The sequence below is a fragment of the Mycosarcoma maydis genome, chromosome 17, assembly GCF_000328475.2.
Source record: "Mycosarcoma maydis chromosome 17, whole genome shotgun sequence".
Lineage (NCBI taxonomy): Eukaryota > Fungi > Basidiomycota > Ustilaginomycetes > Ustilaginales > Mycosarcoma > Mycosarcoma maydis.
This window is the reverse complement of record NC_026494.1, coordinates 1-16511: the sequence shown is the minus strand read 5'-3', so window position 1 is coordinate 16511 and position 16511 is coordinate 1. Positions and strand designations below refer to the sequence as shown.

General features: G+C 53.2%; 5 protein-coding genes across 5 annotated transcripts; 2 read left to right on the top strand and 3 right to left on the bottom strand.

Moving 5' to 3' along the window:
- Positions 1-55: 55 nt before the first annotated feature.
- On the top strand, positions 56-3438 carry UMAG_04697 (uncharacterized protein; the record flags this gene model as incomplete). Its single annotated transcript, XM_011393287.1, has 2 exons — positions 56-705; positions 846-3438. 2 exons carry the CDS (start codon positions 56-58, stop codon positions 3436-3438), a joined length of 3243 nt encoding a protein of 1080 aa, XP_011391589.1.
- Positions 3439-4247: 809 nt separating this feature from the next.
- On the bottom strand, positions 4248-4980 carry UMAG_04696 (uncharacterized protein; the record flags this gene model as incomplete). Its single annotated transcript, XM_011393286.1, has 2 exons — positions 4248-4658; positions 4756-4980. The coding sequence occupies 2 exons, from the start codon at positions 4978-4980 to the stop codon at positions 4248-4250; spliced, it is 636 nt and encodes a 211-aa protein (XP_011391588.1).
- A 2051-nt stretch (positions 4981-7031) lies between these two features.
- Positions 7032-8591, top strand: UMAG_04695 (putative choline permease; the record flags this gene model as incomplete). The annotated part of the gene is made up of 1 exon (XM_011393285.1): positions 7032-8591. One exon carries the CDS (start codon positions 7032-7034, stop codon positions 8589-8591), a length of 1560 nt encoding a protein of 519 aa, XP_011391587.1.
- A 138-nt stretch (positions 8592-8729) lies between these two features.
- UMAG_10581 (uncharacterized protein) lies at positions 8730-10396 on the bottom strand (the record flags this gene model as incomplete). The annotated part of the gene is made up of 6 exons (XM_011393421.1): positions 8730-8899; positions 8994-9027; positions 9107-9652; positions 9747-9868; positions 9958-10172; positions 10260-10396. 6 exons carry the CDS (start codon positions 10394-10396, stop codon positions 8730-8732), a joined length of 1224 nt encoding a protein of 407 aa, XP_011391723.1.
- A 1473-nt stretch (positions 10397-11869) lies between these two features.
- UMAG_04693 (uncharacterized protein) lies at positions 11870-15116 on the bottom strand (the record flags this gene model as incomplete). The annotated part of the gene is made up of 5 exons (XM_011393284.1): positions 11870-11995; positions 12217-12302; positions 12383-12928; positions 12993-13666; positions 13783-15116. 5 exons carry the CDS (start codon positions 15114-15116, stop codon positions 11870-11872), a joined length of 2766 nt encoding a protein of 921 aa, XP_011391586.1.
- Between the last annotated feature and the right edge of the window lie 1395 nt (positions 15117-16511).

The window sequence follows — 16511 nt, the reverse complement described above, 5'->3', positions numbered from 1 at the left end:
GACCGCCGCATCCAAGCTTAGCTCATTCAAGTCCGACTACCATTCGGCTGGCAAGATGACCATGGACCTCGACCCGGTGTCGACGAGCGAACCACTGGCTTGGCCGTCTCTCAACGCCTTGTTTGCCGACAGGGTCAAGACGATGGCCGACAGAGTGTTCCTCTGCATTCCCAGATCAGGCTTTGACGAGAATGCGTCGGCTTTTATGTTCGACGAGTACACGTTCGGTCAAGTGGATGATCTGGCCAACGAGGTGGCTGCATCGTACGCCGCCGACCTGCCTCCCAGACGCCAAGCTCAGACAATCCGTACTGTCGCTCTCTTGGCACCCAGCGGCTTCGACTATATTGTCAACTTTCTTGCGCTCTCACGCCTCGGACACTCTGTCGTGTTCTTGTCCACCAACAACTCGACAGCTGCTCTCGCTCATCTCGTCAAGCTCACCGCAGTGCAAACCGTTCTGTACAGCTCCGACAAGGCGGATGCTGCTGACGCTCTGAAGCATCTGCTCGTAAACCAAGGTCTTGCGTCGGTTCGACTGCTCCGCTGGACTACCGCCTCTCAAGCTGCCAAACTGGCACTTGCTGGTACAATGCACTCGGATAACTACACCTCGGCTCTAAGCTATGAACAAGAGAGCACCGAGGCCGCTTTCTGCATCCATTCAAGTGGATCTACAGGCTTCCCCAAGCCCAACATGTTCACGTACGTATGCGCTCCATACGGCCGCTTTCCGTTCTTTCCTCTACATGTTCAACGTCTGAATACCGACTGACGTCCAGCCTCGTCACACAACCCTTTTGCCTTGTCTCGTACTATTTTCCAGTCACCAAAACTACATACAGAACCTGGTCCTGTTCCCAAGATTTCACAAAGTCCACATTCACCACGCTACCACTCTTCCACGCTTACGGCTTCTCCACGCTTTGGATCGCGGTCAAAGACGGAACAAAGCTCTTCCTATACAATGCTCGACTTTCTGCTGATCTACTCGTTGCAGCAATTCAAGCAAGCAATCCAGACAAACTGTCTCTTGTTCCGTACGTCATCAAGCTTCTCTCAGAAACCGAGGCAGGTCTGTGTGCGCTGGAAAGAGCCAAGCTGGTCTACTCGGCAGGCTCGGCGGTCCCTAGCGAGGTCGGCGACAAGCTTGTTGCTGGACACAATGTTCGACTGATGACCTTGTTCGGCTCCACCGAGACAGGCGGTCTCATGTCTAGCGGCCGAGACTTTGCCAACGACAAGCACTGGGAGTACATGCGACCTACTCGAGCGTTTCGTCGGTTTATGAGGCTCGAAAACCGCGGAGTGGATGCTTCGGGACCTTTCGAGCTGATCGTAGGTGCTGGATGGCCCTGCCTTCTGGAAACTAATCGTCCAGACGGATCGTATGCCACCCGAGATCTGTTCGTGCCGCACCCGACCATTGCGGATGCATACAAGTATGTTGGACGCGCAGATGATACGCTGGTTCACTACAACGGCGAAAAGACAAATCCGGTTCCCATGGAACTCGCCATTCGAGCATCGCCTTACGTGGCCGAATGTCTGGTCTTTGGTGCAGGTCGTTCACAGCCAGGGGTGTTGATCGTTCCCTCGGATGAGGCAGTCCACACAGCCAAATCCAAAGCAACTTGTCAGGAACCAATCGCTCACCAAATCAGCAAGCTCGTCTGGACCGCAGTGGAAGCTGCCAACAAGGAAGCACCTTCGCATTCACAGATCATCCCGGAACTCGTCAAGGTGCTGCCGGCAAACACGCAATTTGCCTCTGCGGATAAAGGCTCGCTGATTCGCGCAAAGGTGAACAAAGCCTTTGAGCGTGAAATCGACGACGTGTATACAGCCTACGAGGCTGGGACGAGCAATGCCGACGATGCGCCCAAGCTCACCTTGCTCAGCAAAGACGCAAGCGTCGAGGTCGTCGCACAGATCATTTCCGAGGTGACGGGTCGGCCCGCCTCTGAGCTGCATTCAGAGCTGAGACACACCGACTTTATCCAGCTTGGTATTGACTCGCTGCAGGCGACGCGCATCCGTAATCTGCTCCAGAAACGCGTTGAAATGGCTTCCGCTTTGCCTAGCAATCTGATCTTTGACTGCCCAACTGTCGAAGAGCTTTCCGGATACTTGTACAAGCATACTTGCACTAACGCCAACGGTAAAGCCGTCGTGGAGCGCGGGGAACACGATACCATCCTTGCAATGCTCGAGCAATACAAGGGTCAAATCCAGAGGCGCAATCCTCAACTTAGCCAAGGCGTGGCCCAAGGTGGAATCGCCAAGCATACGGTGGTGCTGACCGGGTCGACTGGCTCGCTGGGTGCTCACCTTGTGCATCAGCTCGCGCTCATCAGTGATGTCGAGACCATCATTTGCCTGAACCGTGCCAAGAATAACGACGATGCGCGAAAGAGGACTGACGAATCCTTGCTGACGCGCGGCCTGGCAAACCTGGATCACCTTGCCTCTTTGACGCACACTGAAATCTTGTGCTTGGCAGCGGACCTTGTCAAGCCCAAGCTCGGTCTGGATGCTGTCTCGTGGAAGCTTGTCTTTAACAAAGCAACGTGTGTGATCGACAATGCTTGGCCCGTCAACTTCAACATGTCGGTCCAATCCTTTCGTCCTGCGATTCAGGGATCGGTGAATCTGATCAATCTGATTGCGCAGAGTGCGGCTACTTCAACACCTCGCTACATCTACTCGTCCTCGATTGCAGCCGTGATGGGGGCGTCTGCTCTGCGTGTTGAGGAGGCATACTCAGAGCACGCCACGGATGCGTCCGAGATGGGCTATGGCCGCTCCAAGTGGATTGTCGAGAAAGTCTGCCAACATGCTCAACATCATGTGGGTAGCGGCTTTGATGCTGTGATAGCGCGCATCGGGCAGATGGTCGGTGACCGTCAATCGGGGATTTGGAACGAGACCGAGGCGTGGTCACTGATGATCAAGTCGGCTCAGACGATTGGCTGCTTTCCGAAGCTGAGCGAGTCGATCGCTTGGCAGCCTGTGGACGACGCTGGCTTCCTGATTGCGCACATGGTCCTCCCCTCTCGACTCGAAGGTGTTTTCCACGTCATGAATCCAGCTACTTGCTCTTCTGATCAACTTGTGGAGCTACTGGCACGGCCAGAAAACCTTGGAGACGGGTTTGAAGTGGTAGAGTCGAGCGAGTGGGTTCGTCGCTTGTCCGAGTCTGACCCTGATCCCAAGAAGAACCCAACGATCAAGCTGCTCGGCCATTTCCAGTTCCGTTTCGGCCACACAGAAAGGCATCCTGGACAAGACAACAGAGTCTTCAGCACCGACCGTCTGCGCGCGGTTTTCGAGAGGCTTGGTCTGAAACAAGAGCTCGATTCGATGCTGGTCCCTCTCGATGCAACGTTGTTGCACAACATTGTTGCGGCATGGAGACGCACCGGCTTTCTCAAGTAGGATTCACCTGTACAGCTCGGTGATGAGCGTTTGACGTTTGCGGGCGCGGCATGATGCTCATTCTGACTTTGTCTGTCTGGACCAGTTCATGGTTGCCTGAAATCACGATTCACACTCACGACCAGCGGCTCCTTTCTTTCGCGTTCTGCGTGTGTGAGCATGCTTGGTCGGTCTGAGAAGATGATGGCTAGCATCACCGCAGGCACCCTGCACTCTGACCCACTTGGACTGATTTGACGAAAGCGATCGGCAAACTTGTAGAGCCCACCAGTCGTGCTGTTCCAGCAGCTTTTGCGACACAGGTTGTGCGAGGGTAGAACCCGCTGTCACTCACGAAACTTTTTCGATGAACATGCAACTCACGACTTACTGTATACTCACCGTGCACGACTAAGTCAATCTGTTGTTATCTTATCTTAATTTGCCCCAATTTAGACTGAAATTCGTGATTCACGATGTACGATTCCTGTGACACTCGTGACTTACACTCGTGACTGACGACCGGCGGAAATGGTGGCGTTCTGAAGGGTTAGCTCACGACTTTGTGACTGTAGCTATTTGGCGCGCCGATCGACTCTCGATGAAGCGTCGTGATCAATACGGGGCAACAGCGATAGGATTAAGAGCGAAAGTGTTGGAACAGCGATCAAAACGTCGGATGTGAGCTACGAGTCAAGTACCGATTGTTGTCTTGGATTAGCGGGGCGTGTTCGCGGTTGGGCACTGGCCCAATCGACGAGGTATGTGCTACGTCAAACACATGGTATGTCTCAGCTGGGAAAGACAAAGTGGTTTGTCGAGCTCGAAAGCTAAGAGGGGCAAGTGCCGTTACCCTGGATGAGTGTGGCGTTGAGGTCGTTGGCCACCGCTTCGATAGATGTCGAGTGCGCTACGTCAAACACCTTGTATGCCGGGCCTGGCTTGTCAAAACAGTAGCGACCGGTGAAGGTGATAAAGGTTGCGCTTCCTTGGCAGATGGACTCGACACGCAGATCTTCGGTGTAGCTGCCAAAAAGGATCTTCTCGTCGGGCGGGTCATCGGCCACAGCGCCAGTCACATTGATGGGTCCATTGACCAGGTGCCATTCAAGCTCGAGCAGTGCTGGCTTGTGGATGTACTTGACGAGCTGCTCATGCAAGATAGTTCCGGCAAAGTCAATCTCGCGAATCGAGCCTCTGGTATTGTCGCGACCGTGCGTGGCATTTGGTGGCAAGCCAATCTGCAATTGAAAGCGTCGAGACCATGATCAGTTTCAGTCAGCAAAACCAAGAAGCGCCAACCAACAAGACTGAAAGCGAATCACGGATGAGACTCACATACCATTCCTCGTCGAAAAACGAGCCGACCTTGGCAAAGAATTCCTTGGCAGGAACGTCGTAGCGCGCTGTGTAGACCTCAAAGCCCGGGGTGGTGCCTGGCGGACACTTGGGGTCGATCTTCATAATTTGTTTGTTGGTGCGTCCCACGAGATCAATCGCAGGCAGAGGACTAGCAGCGCTCATCATAGGCAGCAAGGCTACCAGAAATCCGAGAGACCACATTGTCGAAGTCGTATGAAGGAATCAAGAGCTGATGTTTGTGTCTTTGCGGTGTTTGATCAGGTCAGTGCGATTGGGGATCAAGGACGATTCAAGTGCACGACCTCTAGGCAAAGCATCTTATAGGGCATTCTCTGACGTTGATCATCATATGACCAGACCAGATTGGCTCGGACAAGCGAGCCAAAGCTGCACCTGTTGTCGCGGCCCAGACGCGGGCGGTGGATTAGATTGACGTGCACCCTCAGACCTTCCAGACTTGTTATTGCGATGATCCAGTAGTCGCACTCACCACTCCTGCAGTTGAAGCGTAGCTGATGAGAGAAAGAGTCAGATCAGCACACAAGCACTTTGACATGGCAGTGGTCGTCCAAGTCGTAAATATCTGCGGCACGACCACAAGCGAGACCGTTCGCCAAAAAAGTCGAGCTAGCTCGATCGAGCCGATGACCAAAACTCGAGTCTCTACGTGCCAAAACATGGTGGCAGGCAGGCTCGCCCACCTCCACGGACGCAGCATCCGTGACAATCTCGCATGCGAGTCAGCTGGCTTTTCAAAGTCCACTCTGTCTGCAGAAATCACAAATGGTGGTTATCTTATCGTCGTTGTTGTGTGGATTGAGAGATTCGAGATTGGTATATACAGTACATCCTGGTCACGCGGGATGCAACATGTCGTACGTCGTGCGAGTCTACGCGCTTAGCGCGGCTGCAGCGCGTTGGTAGCACACCCTAATCACGAATGGTATTTTCTGAAAGGGTAAAAATACGTTACCGTCAACTAACTGAACGTAGTTAAGGTAACTTGACGTTGACACAGACGGAAAGAAACTCACGGCTACTACAATTACCCTTTCGTAACAGCATGCTGCATTCCAACACTCACGACTCAGACTGTCACAGACTCTGAGACTTGATGCAAGACACGAAAAAGATAGCGATAAAGTCACGAGTAGCGCGGCAAACGCGTCTTAACTGAGAGGACATCCCAAATTCACGATTCGTGATTAGACAGCTTTGAACTTGAACTTGGGTGAGCTAGTGTTATGCTGATATTATAGATACGCTGGACGCGTGAGTCACCAGTCACCAGTCACGAGGGTCTCTGAGCCTAGGCCATTCGTGATTCTGATTCTGATTTACGATTCACATTTCACATTTCAGCATTCAATTCGCGCGCCAAGTGCGGCAAGAGCGGTAATCACGAATCACGAATGTTGCTCCGCCGGCAGTCGTGACGCTGCGGTTGCGTGAGGTTTGGCTTGCTGAGCCGATGTAGCATCGTAGCTCGTCCACCTACAGTGTCTATCCGCTTGTCAACTGTTGCCGTCTTGCAGCGTGTGTGTATTGTTGGCTTGATTCGTGTTTGTCAAAGTGGCCAATACCGACATGTGGTTACCGTGCACGAGCATGACCTTTTGGCCCGTCTCGGTAGATGGTTGTTTCTCATGCATAGATGGCCTAGCTGGGCCAATCCCATGTCCTTGAGCGCGCCATGCTATCTGCCCCAGAGTCAAGTCGGAAACTAGTCTTGCCTCGGCTGCGTTGATATAGGTGTCTCCTCTTCGGCAAGCCCTACGACCAAGTTATCGTTTATCGCAACAAAGACGAACAACAGATCGTGAGGAATCGTGGGTGGTTCAAACCCCGCTCTAAATGCATTGCCACACGTAACTGTATCTGTACAGCCAGATAGATATGTCTCTCCACAGCGCAGATCAGCTCTGTTGCATGAACGCTCGAATCCCCTGCAGTTCTCGTACCGATATCGTTCCTCCTGAAGCAGACTCTAGCCCGACATCCATGGCTAATGCCTTTTGTACTGCTTCACCACTTTATCTTACGCCTCTTTCGTCCCTCTAGTGTGTGGTGCTGGGCTCAAGCCATCTTGCAACGGTGCAACTATATAGACAACACCTCTCCGCGTCTGCTCCCTCTTCCATAGCTCCTTCTCCACTACGGCTAGCCAACACGACGTCCGACACTTCGCCTTCCATCACGAGCATTTTTACTTTTTCTGTACCCCCTCTGTCAACCGAACTCCATCGGCGAACATGTCGGACATCTCGGTCAACAAGCCCCCCGAGCCAAAACACTCGACCGAAGTCGTGAGCTACGATGGTCACGTTAACAAAGCTCACTCAGAGACGCTTATTCGACAATTTGGTCTGTTGCCGCTTCTTGGCGTCGGTCTTCTCGGTGCTGGATACTGGGCGGGCCAGATCGTTACCATGACCACCGTGCTGGGTGTTGGCGGACCGCCTGGTCTGTTTTGGGGAACATTTCTGTGCGCATTCTGCATTCTCTGCATCGCAGTCTCGCTAGCGGAACTTGCGTCTGCCTATCCCACCTCCGGCGGCGTTCTCGACTGGGCTTACGAAGGCTCGTCCAAGTCAAGTCGCAAGTTTATCGCTTGGACCACTGCCTGGCTCAACACGTTTGCCTGGATCGTTACTGCGACCACGTGGGCCTCTCTGGTCGCCCAGCAAGTGCTCGCTCTTGCCGTCCTATACCACCCTGACTACGTCATCAAGCAGTGGCATACTTGGCTCGTTTTGCAATTCGTGCTCATCGTTGGTCTCCTTATCAACGTCTTTGCGGTCAAGATCATGCCGGCGCTCGACAAGATCGGCCTCTATACTTTCTTCCTCGGCTGCTTTGTCCTGAGCATCACGGTGGCTGCCAGCGCACCCACGCATCAATCGGCCAAATTTGTGTTTGTCGACATCATCAACACCACCGGATGGAGCTCGAATGGTCTGGTCTGGTGTCTCGGTCAGATTGCTACCTCGGGGGCTTTCATTCTGATCGACTCGCCCAGCCATCTCTCCGAAGAAACAATCGAGCCAGAGAAAAACGTGCCCAAGGCGATGGTCTACTCGGTTCTGATCGGTACCGTGACCGGCTTGTTTGTCACACTCTGCTTTATGTTTTCGATCGTAGACATCGACGGAGTGCTTGGCAGTGCGACTGGTGTACCTTATATTCAAATCATCAGGAACGCGACTCGATCCAATGGCGCAACCGTGGTTCTCTCGCTCTTCATGATCATCCTTTCCATGTACGGTGCTGTGACCTCGGTCACTGTTGCCAGTCGAGTCGCCTGGGCGTTTGCACGAGATGGCGGTCTTCTGTTGCCCAAGACGTTTTCCAAGATGTCGTCCAGCCTGCATGTACCTGTGCAGTCGCTCATTCTATGCACTTTTGTCTCGAGCTGCATCGGCGTGATCTACTTGGGCAGCATCACGGCATTCAACTCGTTCCTGTCTGCGCTCACCATCCTCTTTTTTGCCTGCTACGCCATGGTGATTGGAGGATTCATGTTCAACAAGCGCCACATCGAAAAGAGAGGGCCGTACCACCTTGCCTCGACGCTTGGCTGGACAGTCAACTCAATCGCGCTGATCTACATGCTCGTTTTTGGTATCTTGTTCTGTTTCCCATCCGTCTACCCTCCTACAGCAGCTACGATGAATTGGTCCAGTGTGATCCTCGCCGGCGTTGTGCTGCTGTCCTCAGTCGGCTACATCACTTGGGGCAAGCAAAGCTATGCCGGTCCTAGCGGCGCTGTGCTCGCTGAGCGTATCGGCCAGAGCTCGGCAATCGTCGCTTAATCGCCCATTCAATCACCCGAGGTGCGCAAATCTTGTATCACTAGAACGTCATTCCATGACATTAACTTATAACCATTCACGGTTTCTTTGCGATTCGTGATTTCAGATGCTCTAAGGTTCGGCTGAGCTTGATAGTGCCTAGATCCACTCGATGACAGGCTTGATGACTTTGCCGCTCTCCTGATCCGCCACAGCCTGGTTCATCTCATCGGGCTTGTAGACAGCGACCATCTTTTGCAAGAAGGCGAGTTCACCGGCCTCGAGTTTGCTCACCAAGAAAGGAAGCGTCACCTGAGGCATCGAGTTGCCTGTTTGAACAAGGAGACGTATTCCACAATGGCCAACGTCAGCCGAGCTCAAAAACTAGGACCAACGCCATGGAAACCTCATCCTGGCACTTACCCATCAGCAGACCTTCCACCGAGCTCGCTTGAGCCTGTCAAGCGCATGCATATACGAATCCGATGTTAGTATAGAGCTGTTGGACCGCTCTGTATGCTGCGGTGGCAACTTACCAGAATGTGCGCGTGGGGAACGGGCAGCGGCGCTTCGGGCGGAGGTGCGCCCACTACTACTGACCGGCCACCCACAGCAAGTGCCATGATGACATTGCGCATCGCGATCGGCGAGCCAGACGCCTCAATGGCAAGCGAAGCACCGCGCGAATCAGCACTGCACTCCTTGACCTTGGCTGCAAAAGCAGCAGTGTCCAGACCCTTGACATTGATCGCATGCGTGGCGCCAATCTCCTTTGCAAGCTCGAGCCGACTATCGTTCAGGTCGCACGCAATGATGGAGCCAAAGCCTAGCGTCTTGCCGCCAAAGATGGCACCCAGACCAACACCGCCCATGCCAGTTACAAGGAGCGTCTGCTTGCTGCGTTCGTATCGGCTCGAGGACCTGGCCGAGGCAGGAACAGGCACGCCAACGGACTCGAACAGCTCAAACGAACGAGGCTGGTCAGATGGAGCTTTCTCGAACACGGTTGCGAAACCGGTCTGAAAGCCGCATGCCAGCGCGCAGACGAGCTTGGTTGGGACATTCGAGCTCACCTTAGTCAGCTGCATGTGAAAAGTCAAAGTCGAGGTGAGCGTCGAGCCGCACAGATGAGAAAAGTCCAGAAACTGCCACAGTACTCACACTTCGATCGGTGACAATCATTCGACTCGAAAAGGAGCTTTGACCAAAGTACTTGATGAGTGCCTCGCCCTTTGAGCCATCTTGTGCAGTGTAAGCCACTCTGGCCTGTTGCATGTCCTTAGTGAAGCCTGCCAAGTCTGTGCGCACATAAGCCCCAGCAAGCAAAGCTCAAGTCAATACAACCTGTCCGACGAGGGTGTGTGTGCGGCTGCCAGTGGCTACTCACTCATCGGAACGAATATATCGCAGTAGGCTGGACGACTGGATTGACAGTTGTTGCAGCCTCCACAGCTGCAGAAGCTTGCCAAGACCGAATCACCCACTTTGAGCGCGCCCGAGTAAGAGGGTGAAAGATGCTCCACAACGCCGGCGCCCTCATGTCCATAGATGGCAGGCAAAAGTTGAGGCGTCGCGTGGGATCGAGAGTGGATATCTGTATGGCTGCAAATCACGCGCCGATCGCAATGGATCAAGAGTCAGACGATGAGAACCGCTGATAGAGAGCTGGCTTGAAATACGGTGACTTACCAGACACCGGTGTGATGATATCGAACGATGACTTCGTCCGGCTTGAGGTTGCCCAGATCAAGCTTTAGGTCTACAAGTTTGAATGGACCGCATGCCTCATCGACAATGAGAGCTTTTGCATCGAGTTGCTGTGCCATGTCGAGCTGCTGTTGTCGCTTTGTTCGGATGTTGTCAAGGTGGGTAGGGTATGGAGGCGACAAGAATGATGCCGACCAAGGCAGAAAACGAAATACATGCGGGGTACATACATCCTCGGGACAGCTAGGTAACGGTGTGAACGGCCAATCTTGATGCTGCCCATCTGCCGGTCTGTTGGCGGCTTTTTGTCGCCGCCGCCGAAGCAGCCTGAAAGGCGTTTACAGCAAGTTGAAGGCTCGGAGAATGCTATCCGAGCGTAACGAGATCTGCACAAGTGCGCATCCAAGATGCACACGACATTGCGTTGCGGGGTTTACTTTCTACTCAACACTGATGACTTAAGTCACTCTTGCAACCAACTCCCACTCATGACTCTCCCTCTTCCACGTTCTGCCAATTCTGGGGTAAAGACCGTCACGGAAGACGCGGGGCGAAATTACGAGCCGGCCAATCCACAATCGTGTTTGCGTGGTGTTTGCGGGGAAACATGCTTCTGTGACAGGGTCAATTTCATCCAAGCCAGGCGCGCTCTCATCGGTCGAGTCGTGAGTGTTGAGTTGAACAAGCACGAAGGGCATAGTTAGATCAAGTATGCTCTACACCTGAGTGCCTGATTCAATCGCATCCATTCCAAGTTTGCAACGCCTGTCCCTGCCCTTTTGGGGTCGTTCAGGACGGCTTCTTGGTGCAACAGTAGTTTGCCTCAACGCAGCCAATCCACTTCTACGCTAAACACCACGTGAGCCAAACACGTCAAAGTTGCGCCAGACTTGACATATCAGTCAGGCGTGCAGCACTGTACAGTCGTGAGTCGTGAGTCACGGAGAATAGAATATTGCCGCTGTTAGGCCGACTAAAATGAGGATGAACCCTTTGAACAAATCACGAATCACGAATCGTGAATGGAAGCCGACCTGAATGCCGCGAAACGGACCGAGCCCGCATTTCAGCGTGTTGGAATCACGAATGGAACAAGCGCCAACAACCGCAGCGACTGTTCACGCTTCCTCTCCGAGATTCTTGCTTCACTAACGTCGTCTGCTTTCGATCTCAACCGTCTTTCATACGGACGCCAAACAACAAAGGCAGCGCTCTATCACCTATCCTTACGGTCCTCCGAACCTGTACCTGCCGACCGCGTCGTCATTGTTGGAGCAGGCCACTGATGCCGTTACCAAAGCACCCTTCTTCGTGAAAACGGAAGAGCCAAAAGCCGATCTGTGGCTCGAGAAGCATGGCTTGCAAATTGCACAGCTGAGCGCAAGGCACCAACAAGCACAGGCCAAACAGCATGGTCCAGTAGGCATCGAGGTCCTCCATTTTATACCTATGACCCTTGACGTCAAATAAACAACCGACGTGACTCTCGCTACAAATTGGCGCTTATATGCGGGTCGCAACTGCATACACTACTGTACCACCTTCGCTTCCAGCATCGATTCCCTTTCTTTGAGACCACTTGAGTTTGCCTTCTAGATTGTAACCCCGATAACGACCTCAACATCCCGAGCTGAATCATCCAGGATCTTCGCCATGCCCAGCCTTCCAACACAGAATAGCTGGTCAGCCTGCGCAAAGCACGAGTGGCGAGCATTAAGCTACGAGCGAACATTCGGAAAAAACCAGCGAAAAGGAAACAAATGCATTCACATTCACATTCACGATTGCAATTGCATCTGAATAGTGAGACACGCGAGAGCTTCGCTAAGGGTCAGAAAGAGAGACGGAATCGAGTGTGCTGGTGGCGCCTTGCACCGGAAGAACGATGTTGAACGTTGTCTATGTCGATCACTCCAGAGCAAGTGAGAATCGAGCTCACCTTAGATGGAATCTGAATCGGGCTGGATGCGCTCATTCCACAGGGCCTTTTCCATGCTAGTGAGAGAGTCGGGTACGGGATCGTACCTAGATAACAGAAATACGCATCAAGAATCTGCGGAACTCGAAAAGGTCCAGACAGGGGTAAGCGTGCGAAGAGAGCATACCCCGAATGCACAGCCGAGGACACTGTTGACCCGTAAGAGGTATCACTTGAGGTCGTAAGCCGTCTGGCGCTTGTTTGAATCCGGTCCTTGTGCCAAGGTCGAGAAGCACGCTCAACAGAGCCTGTTCGGTCAGTGGCTTCTCGTTTGGCGGTGCCATCAAGGCGCTCTTGATCACCGGTCCAGCAATGGCAGGCGCTGACCTAGTAGGGACCGTGGTGCTCTGTGGATCCCTTTGGTTCTTTGCTTCCCAGGCAACGTAGGTCATGTAGCGCGCAGCGTGCATCTCGGCCTCTCTGGGCTCAAGGCTGGCGTTAGAGGCATCGGTGGATGAACCATCAACGAAGGGCCAGTCGAGATGACCTACAAAGACCGGGATGATGCCATCGATGCCATACTGCGCGTGCGCCATTTGCACGGCTACTCCACGTTTCCAACAGTACCACAGAAATTCGGGTGTTATCTCGTTGATCGCTTTGGGCAGCACGTCGAAATGCGTAAAGTTGATCCACATCGGCAGCGTAGCGGAAGCCGACTGCAACTGATCATCTGATTGGAATTGCATGCCGTTCGGTGCGCGAGCCGGCATCGTAGACGTCTTCAAGGCGTTGACGCAGCGCAGCGAGATTGGCCTCGTCGAGGTCGGCAAGGTTCTCAAGAACGCTTTCGAGAGGCACGGGCTTGGCGAAGATGCTGGCGGGCACGTGCTTGAAGTGCGACGTTTCCTTTGGCTCGGTTTGTTCGATTCTTTTGCGCTTCACGGCGTCGCAAGCAGCCATCAAGATGATCCGCGAGGCAAGTTCTCCGAGACTGCCCATCAGCGAGGGAACCTCGAGGTTCCCGGGCTCGAGCAAGCCATGACCCCCAAAGAGAATGTCTGAATATGTGTAGCCTCTCGCTTTCTGAGGTTCCTGGAGGTAGGGAGCCAGCATGATATTGGAAGCAGCGATGGCTAGCACAGGCTCTGATGGAGATTCAACGTGCATGACACCCTCGCTGCTAACATGCGTGACAATGCGCATGTGGCGATCGACTGTGCAGTCCACGAATTGCTTCTGCAATTCGAAGAGCTTGTAGTCTGACGATTGAGTCGGCAAAAGCCTTAGCGCGAGACGAGACGCCAAGACACCGAGGCAGTGGGCGGGTTTGCGGATGGCAAACTTTTCACCACCCGTCAACTTGAGTTTGGCCAACGCCCAGAGGTCTTGAGGCCTGAACTTCTTCCACAGCGGTCGTCCGTAGTGGACGATGTGAGAGTCCGCAGAAGCTCCCAAGGCGCAAGAAAGGCTGGGTTGCTGTGAAAGCAGCACGTCAGAACCAACGCCGACGAAAGTGGGCAGTGCCAAAGATAACACGTTAGCGGGGGGCGTGATTGACAAAATAGGCCGCGCTGATGCTGGTACTTATCAAACACAAGCCAGAACGGCGTGGTCCTGGCTCTGGCTTGTTCGATGCTGATCCAATTCCATGCGCGGTGGAGGCTGTCGAGCTGATTTGTGCTTCGGTCTGATCTGACGTTGAGTTCGACGCAGTCGTCGAAGGCCACCATGACAGGATGTGTGGGTGATGATCCGCCGCGCTTGTTGGGCGGGTGCATGTGAGCTATAATGCACTTCATCTCTCGTTCGAGGGCGTCCAACGGCGATCGGATATGAGCGGTGAAGATGCGATCAAGATCATACCAATCCTTCAAGCTTCTGTCAGAAAGCTTGAGGCTGAGAGAAGCGCGCTCGAAAACGGTTTGGAAGAAGTCGGTGCGTTGAGGATTCTGACCAGCATTCTGATCGAGATGGTTGAGCTGCATCAGATAGTCGTGTTTTTGCTGCTGAGTGGGCAATTTGGCGAGGTGGTGAGCAAGCACCGCGAACCAAGCGCCGAGGAAACAGGCAATATGAAGGTTACACTTATCCTTGTGGGTCTTCTGAGCGTTTTCGAAAAAGGCACGTACACCACGATCAGGGAGGGGATAAGCTTCCTTGGCCGGTCCCTCGTCGCTAGTTGGTCCGATGCAGACATAGAGAAGAGGAGTTTGATGTCGACATTCATAGACCATGCGCGACTTGCCGGTGCCGCTTGATTGCAAGATGGTAGTGCCTCGAAAATAAATGTCACCTTTCTCTGGCTCAAGCTCGTTGAGCATCTGATTGTGTTCGGTAACAAACTGAAGGAAGCGGTCTGGCGCAGTACCGTGATAGGTACGGCCAAATTCGGCTGAGAAGCGAGCGTTGGCACAAGAACCTGGTGGGCCCAACGTAGGTATGGGCAAGGAATGTGCAACGTGAACAAGGGCAAGTGACAGTGCCTCGTCCACATCACTGTAGGAGGCGATTTTGGCGGCGAGATCCCAGTAAACGTTGCTGACTTCCCATTCTAGGCGCGATTTGTCTGTCATACTCTTGAACTCAGGTATGATGTCGCTTAACTCGGTACTCGATGCCCAAATCATATCGGCGAATTGAGCTGCGTTCTCGGTGAAGTCGGGATCGTTCAGGTTGCAAAGATCGCGGTGGACCGATGTTAAAGTATCCCATCTCCATAGCTGCTTGAGCTTGTTGACCGAGTTTTTGGCCTGTTTGGTGTGAGATGAATCAGTTGCTGTAGGAAGAAGCGCATTGCTAATACTCAGCTGTTCACAATCGACGGGCGGTGGTGCTGAGACAGCTTGAGGCCCAACAGGGGGTGTTTCACCGCGGGCACTTCCGGTGTGGGCGCGCTTCTTGCCGTGCTTCTCGGTCATAGTGCAAGGTGAGAACGATAATACGCGATTGTAATAGACAAGCGATGAGAAGTGGAGACGGGTGTAGCGGTGGTGATGGTGGTCGAAACGTAAGACGCCAAAGAGGCAAAACGAGGAAAACGAGGAAAACAATGTAAGGCTCGAAAACTATATCACTATCGAGGATTGGCCACTCGCGAGTGTCCTTTGGCTGTCACTCGTGCTCGAACAAGCGAGTAATGTGATCTCAACGTTGGCAGTCACAGGTGACTCAATCCAAGCTTTGGTAGCTTTGATAGGCGAAAAAGCCCAATTGTAAATCACGAAGGCGAACTTTTGCGTATGTATGCGACGCGAGATGATCCCGTGTCAACCGCTATGTAAGATCACCGTCGTGGATGAGTCATTTTTCAAGGCACGAGGTGGCGCATTTCTGAGACGATCCAATCGTGAATAATCACCACAGCTGAGCAGCATCGAACCCTCGGCCCTCTACGACCATGGTACACCTAATCAGACGCCGTTTATCGCTCCGCATTCAACCTGGGGATGCACTCGGCTTGGGACCCTGTTCTACATCATCATCATGGATGTCGCGCACATCCACATTTGATCGCCAGAAAAGTAGAGCAGCCTAATACCAAACTCCTTGGGCCAATCCTCGACAGCACGCTATCGTGAGATGATCTGAGAGCAGCACTTCCACAGCCGAATTTCACTCAGGTGCCGGGCGAGGCTCATTGAGGATCCTATATAGATTGCCAGCTCGATCGTCAGCTCGATGTTGCCTGGTCGCAATGTATAGAGTTAAAGCACCGTTCTGGTCGAAGCACGAAGAAAACTGTAAGGTTCCATTCATTGATTGAGGAGCTCGTTGGGGTCCTGCCGAAGCTCTTCATCGGGAGGTAACAACTCAGGCCGCGCCCGGTTCCGCTCACAACGAAATCCCACCGCCGCCTCCCTGAATTCAGCACTGCTTGTGAACAGCTAGCTGGCTTTCGTCTTGGTTCACGTTGCTTCTATTGCACCTCGCTCGCCTTCCGCGGTTGAAAAGCCACACAAAAGTGTCGAGGCGGTGCGCGGCAACTCTCTTCTAGCGAGTCAATTTGCGAGGAGGTACTGTGGTGACGCACTTCTCTGCTACGTCTTCCATGCGTACCGTGAAGAACTTGCTCTTGGGGCTAGTAAAGACTGATCATATTACCGATGCACGCCCGTTGTCCAATTCAGCAGCATCGTAAAGACACACATGCGGTATGAGATACGACATTACACGCCTTTCCTCTATGTCTGCCTTTGGTTAGACCATCACGGATAGCCATGCCCTGGCGATATCTACCCTTTGGCCGGCTCTCATGCACGCGATCTCTTGAAGAGGACTGCTGTTGAATAGGCGAGAACGTAAGACCTTGATGG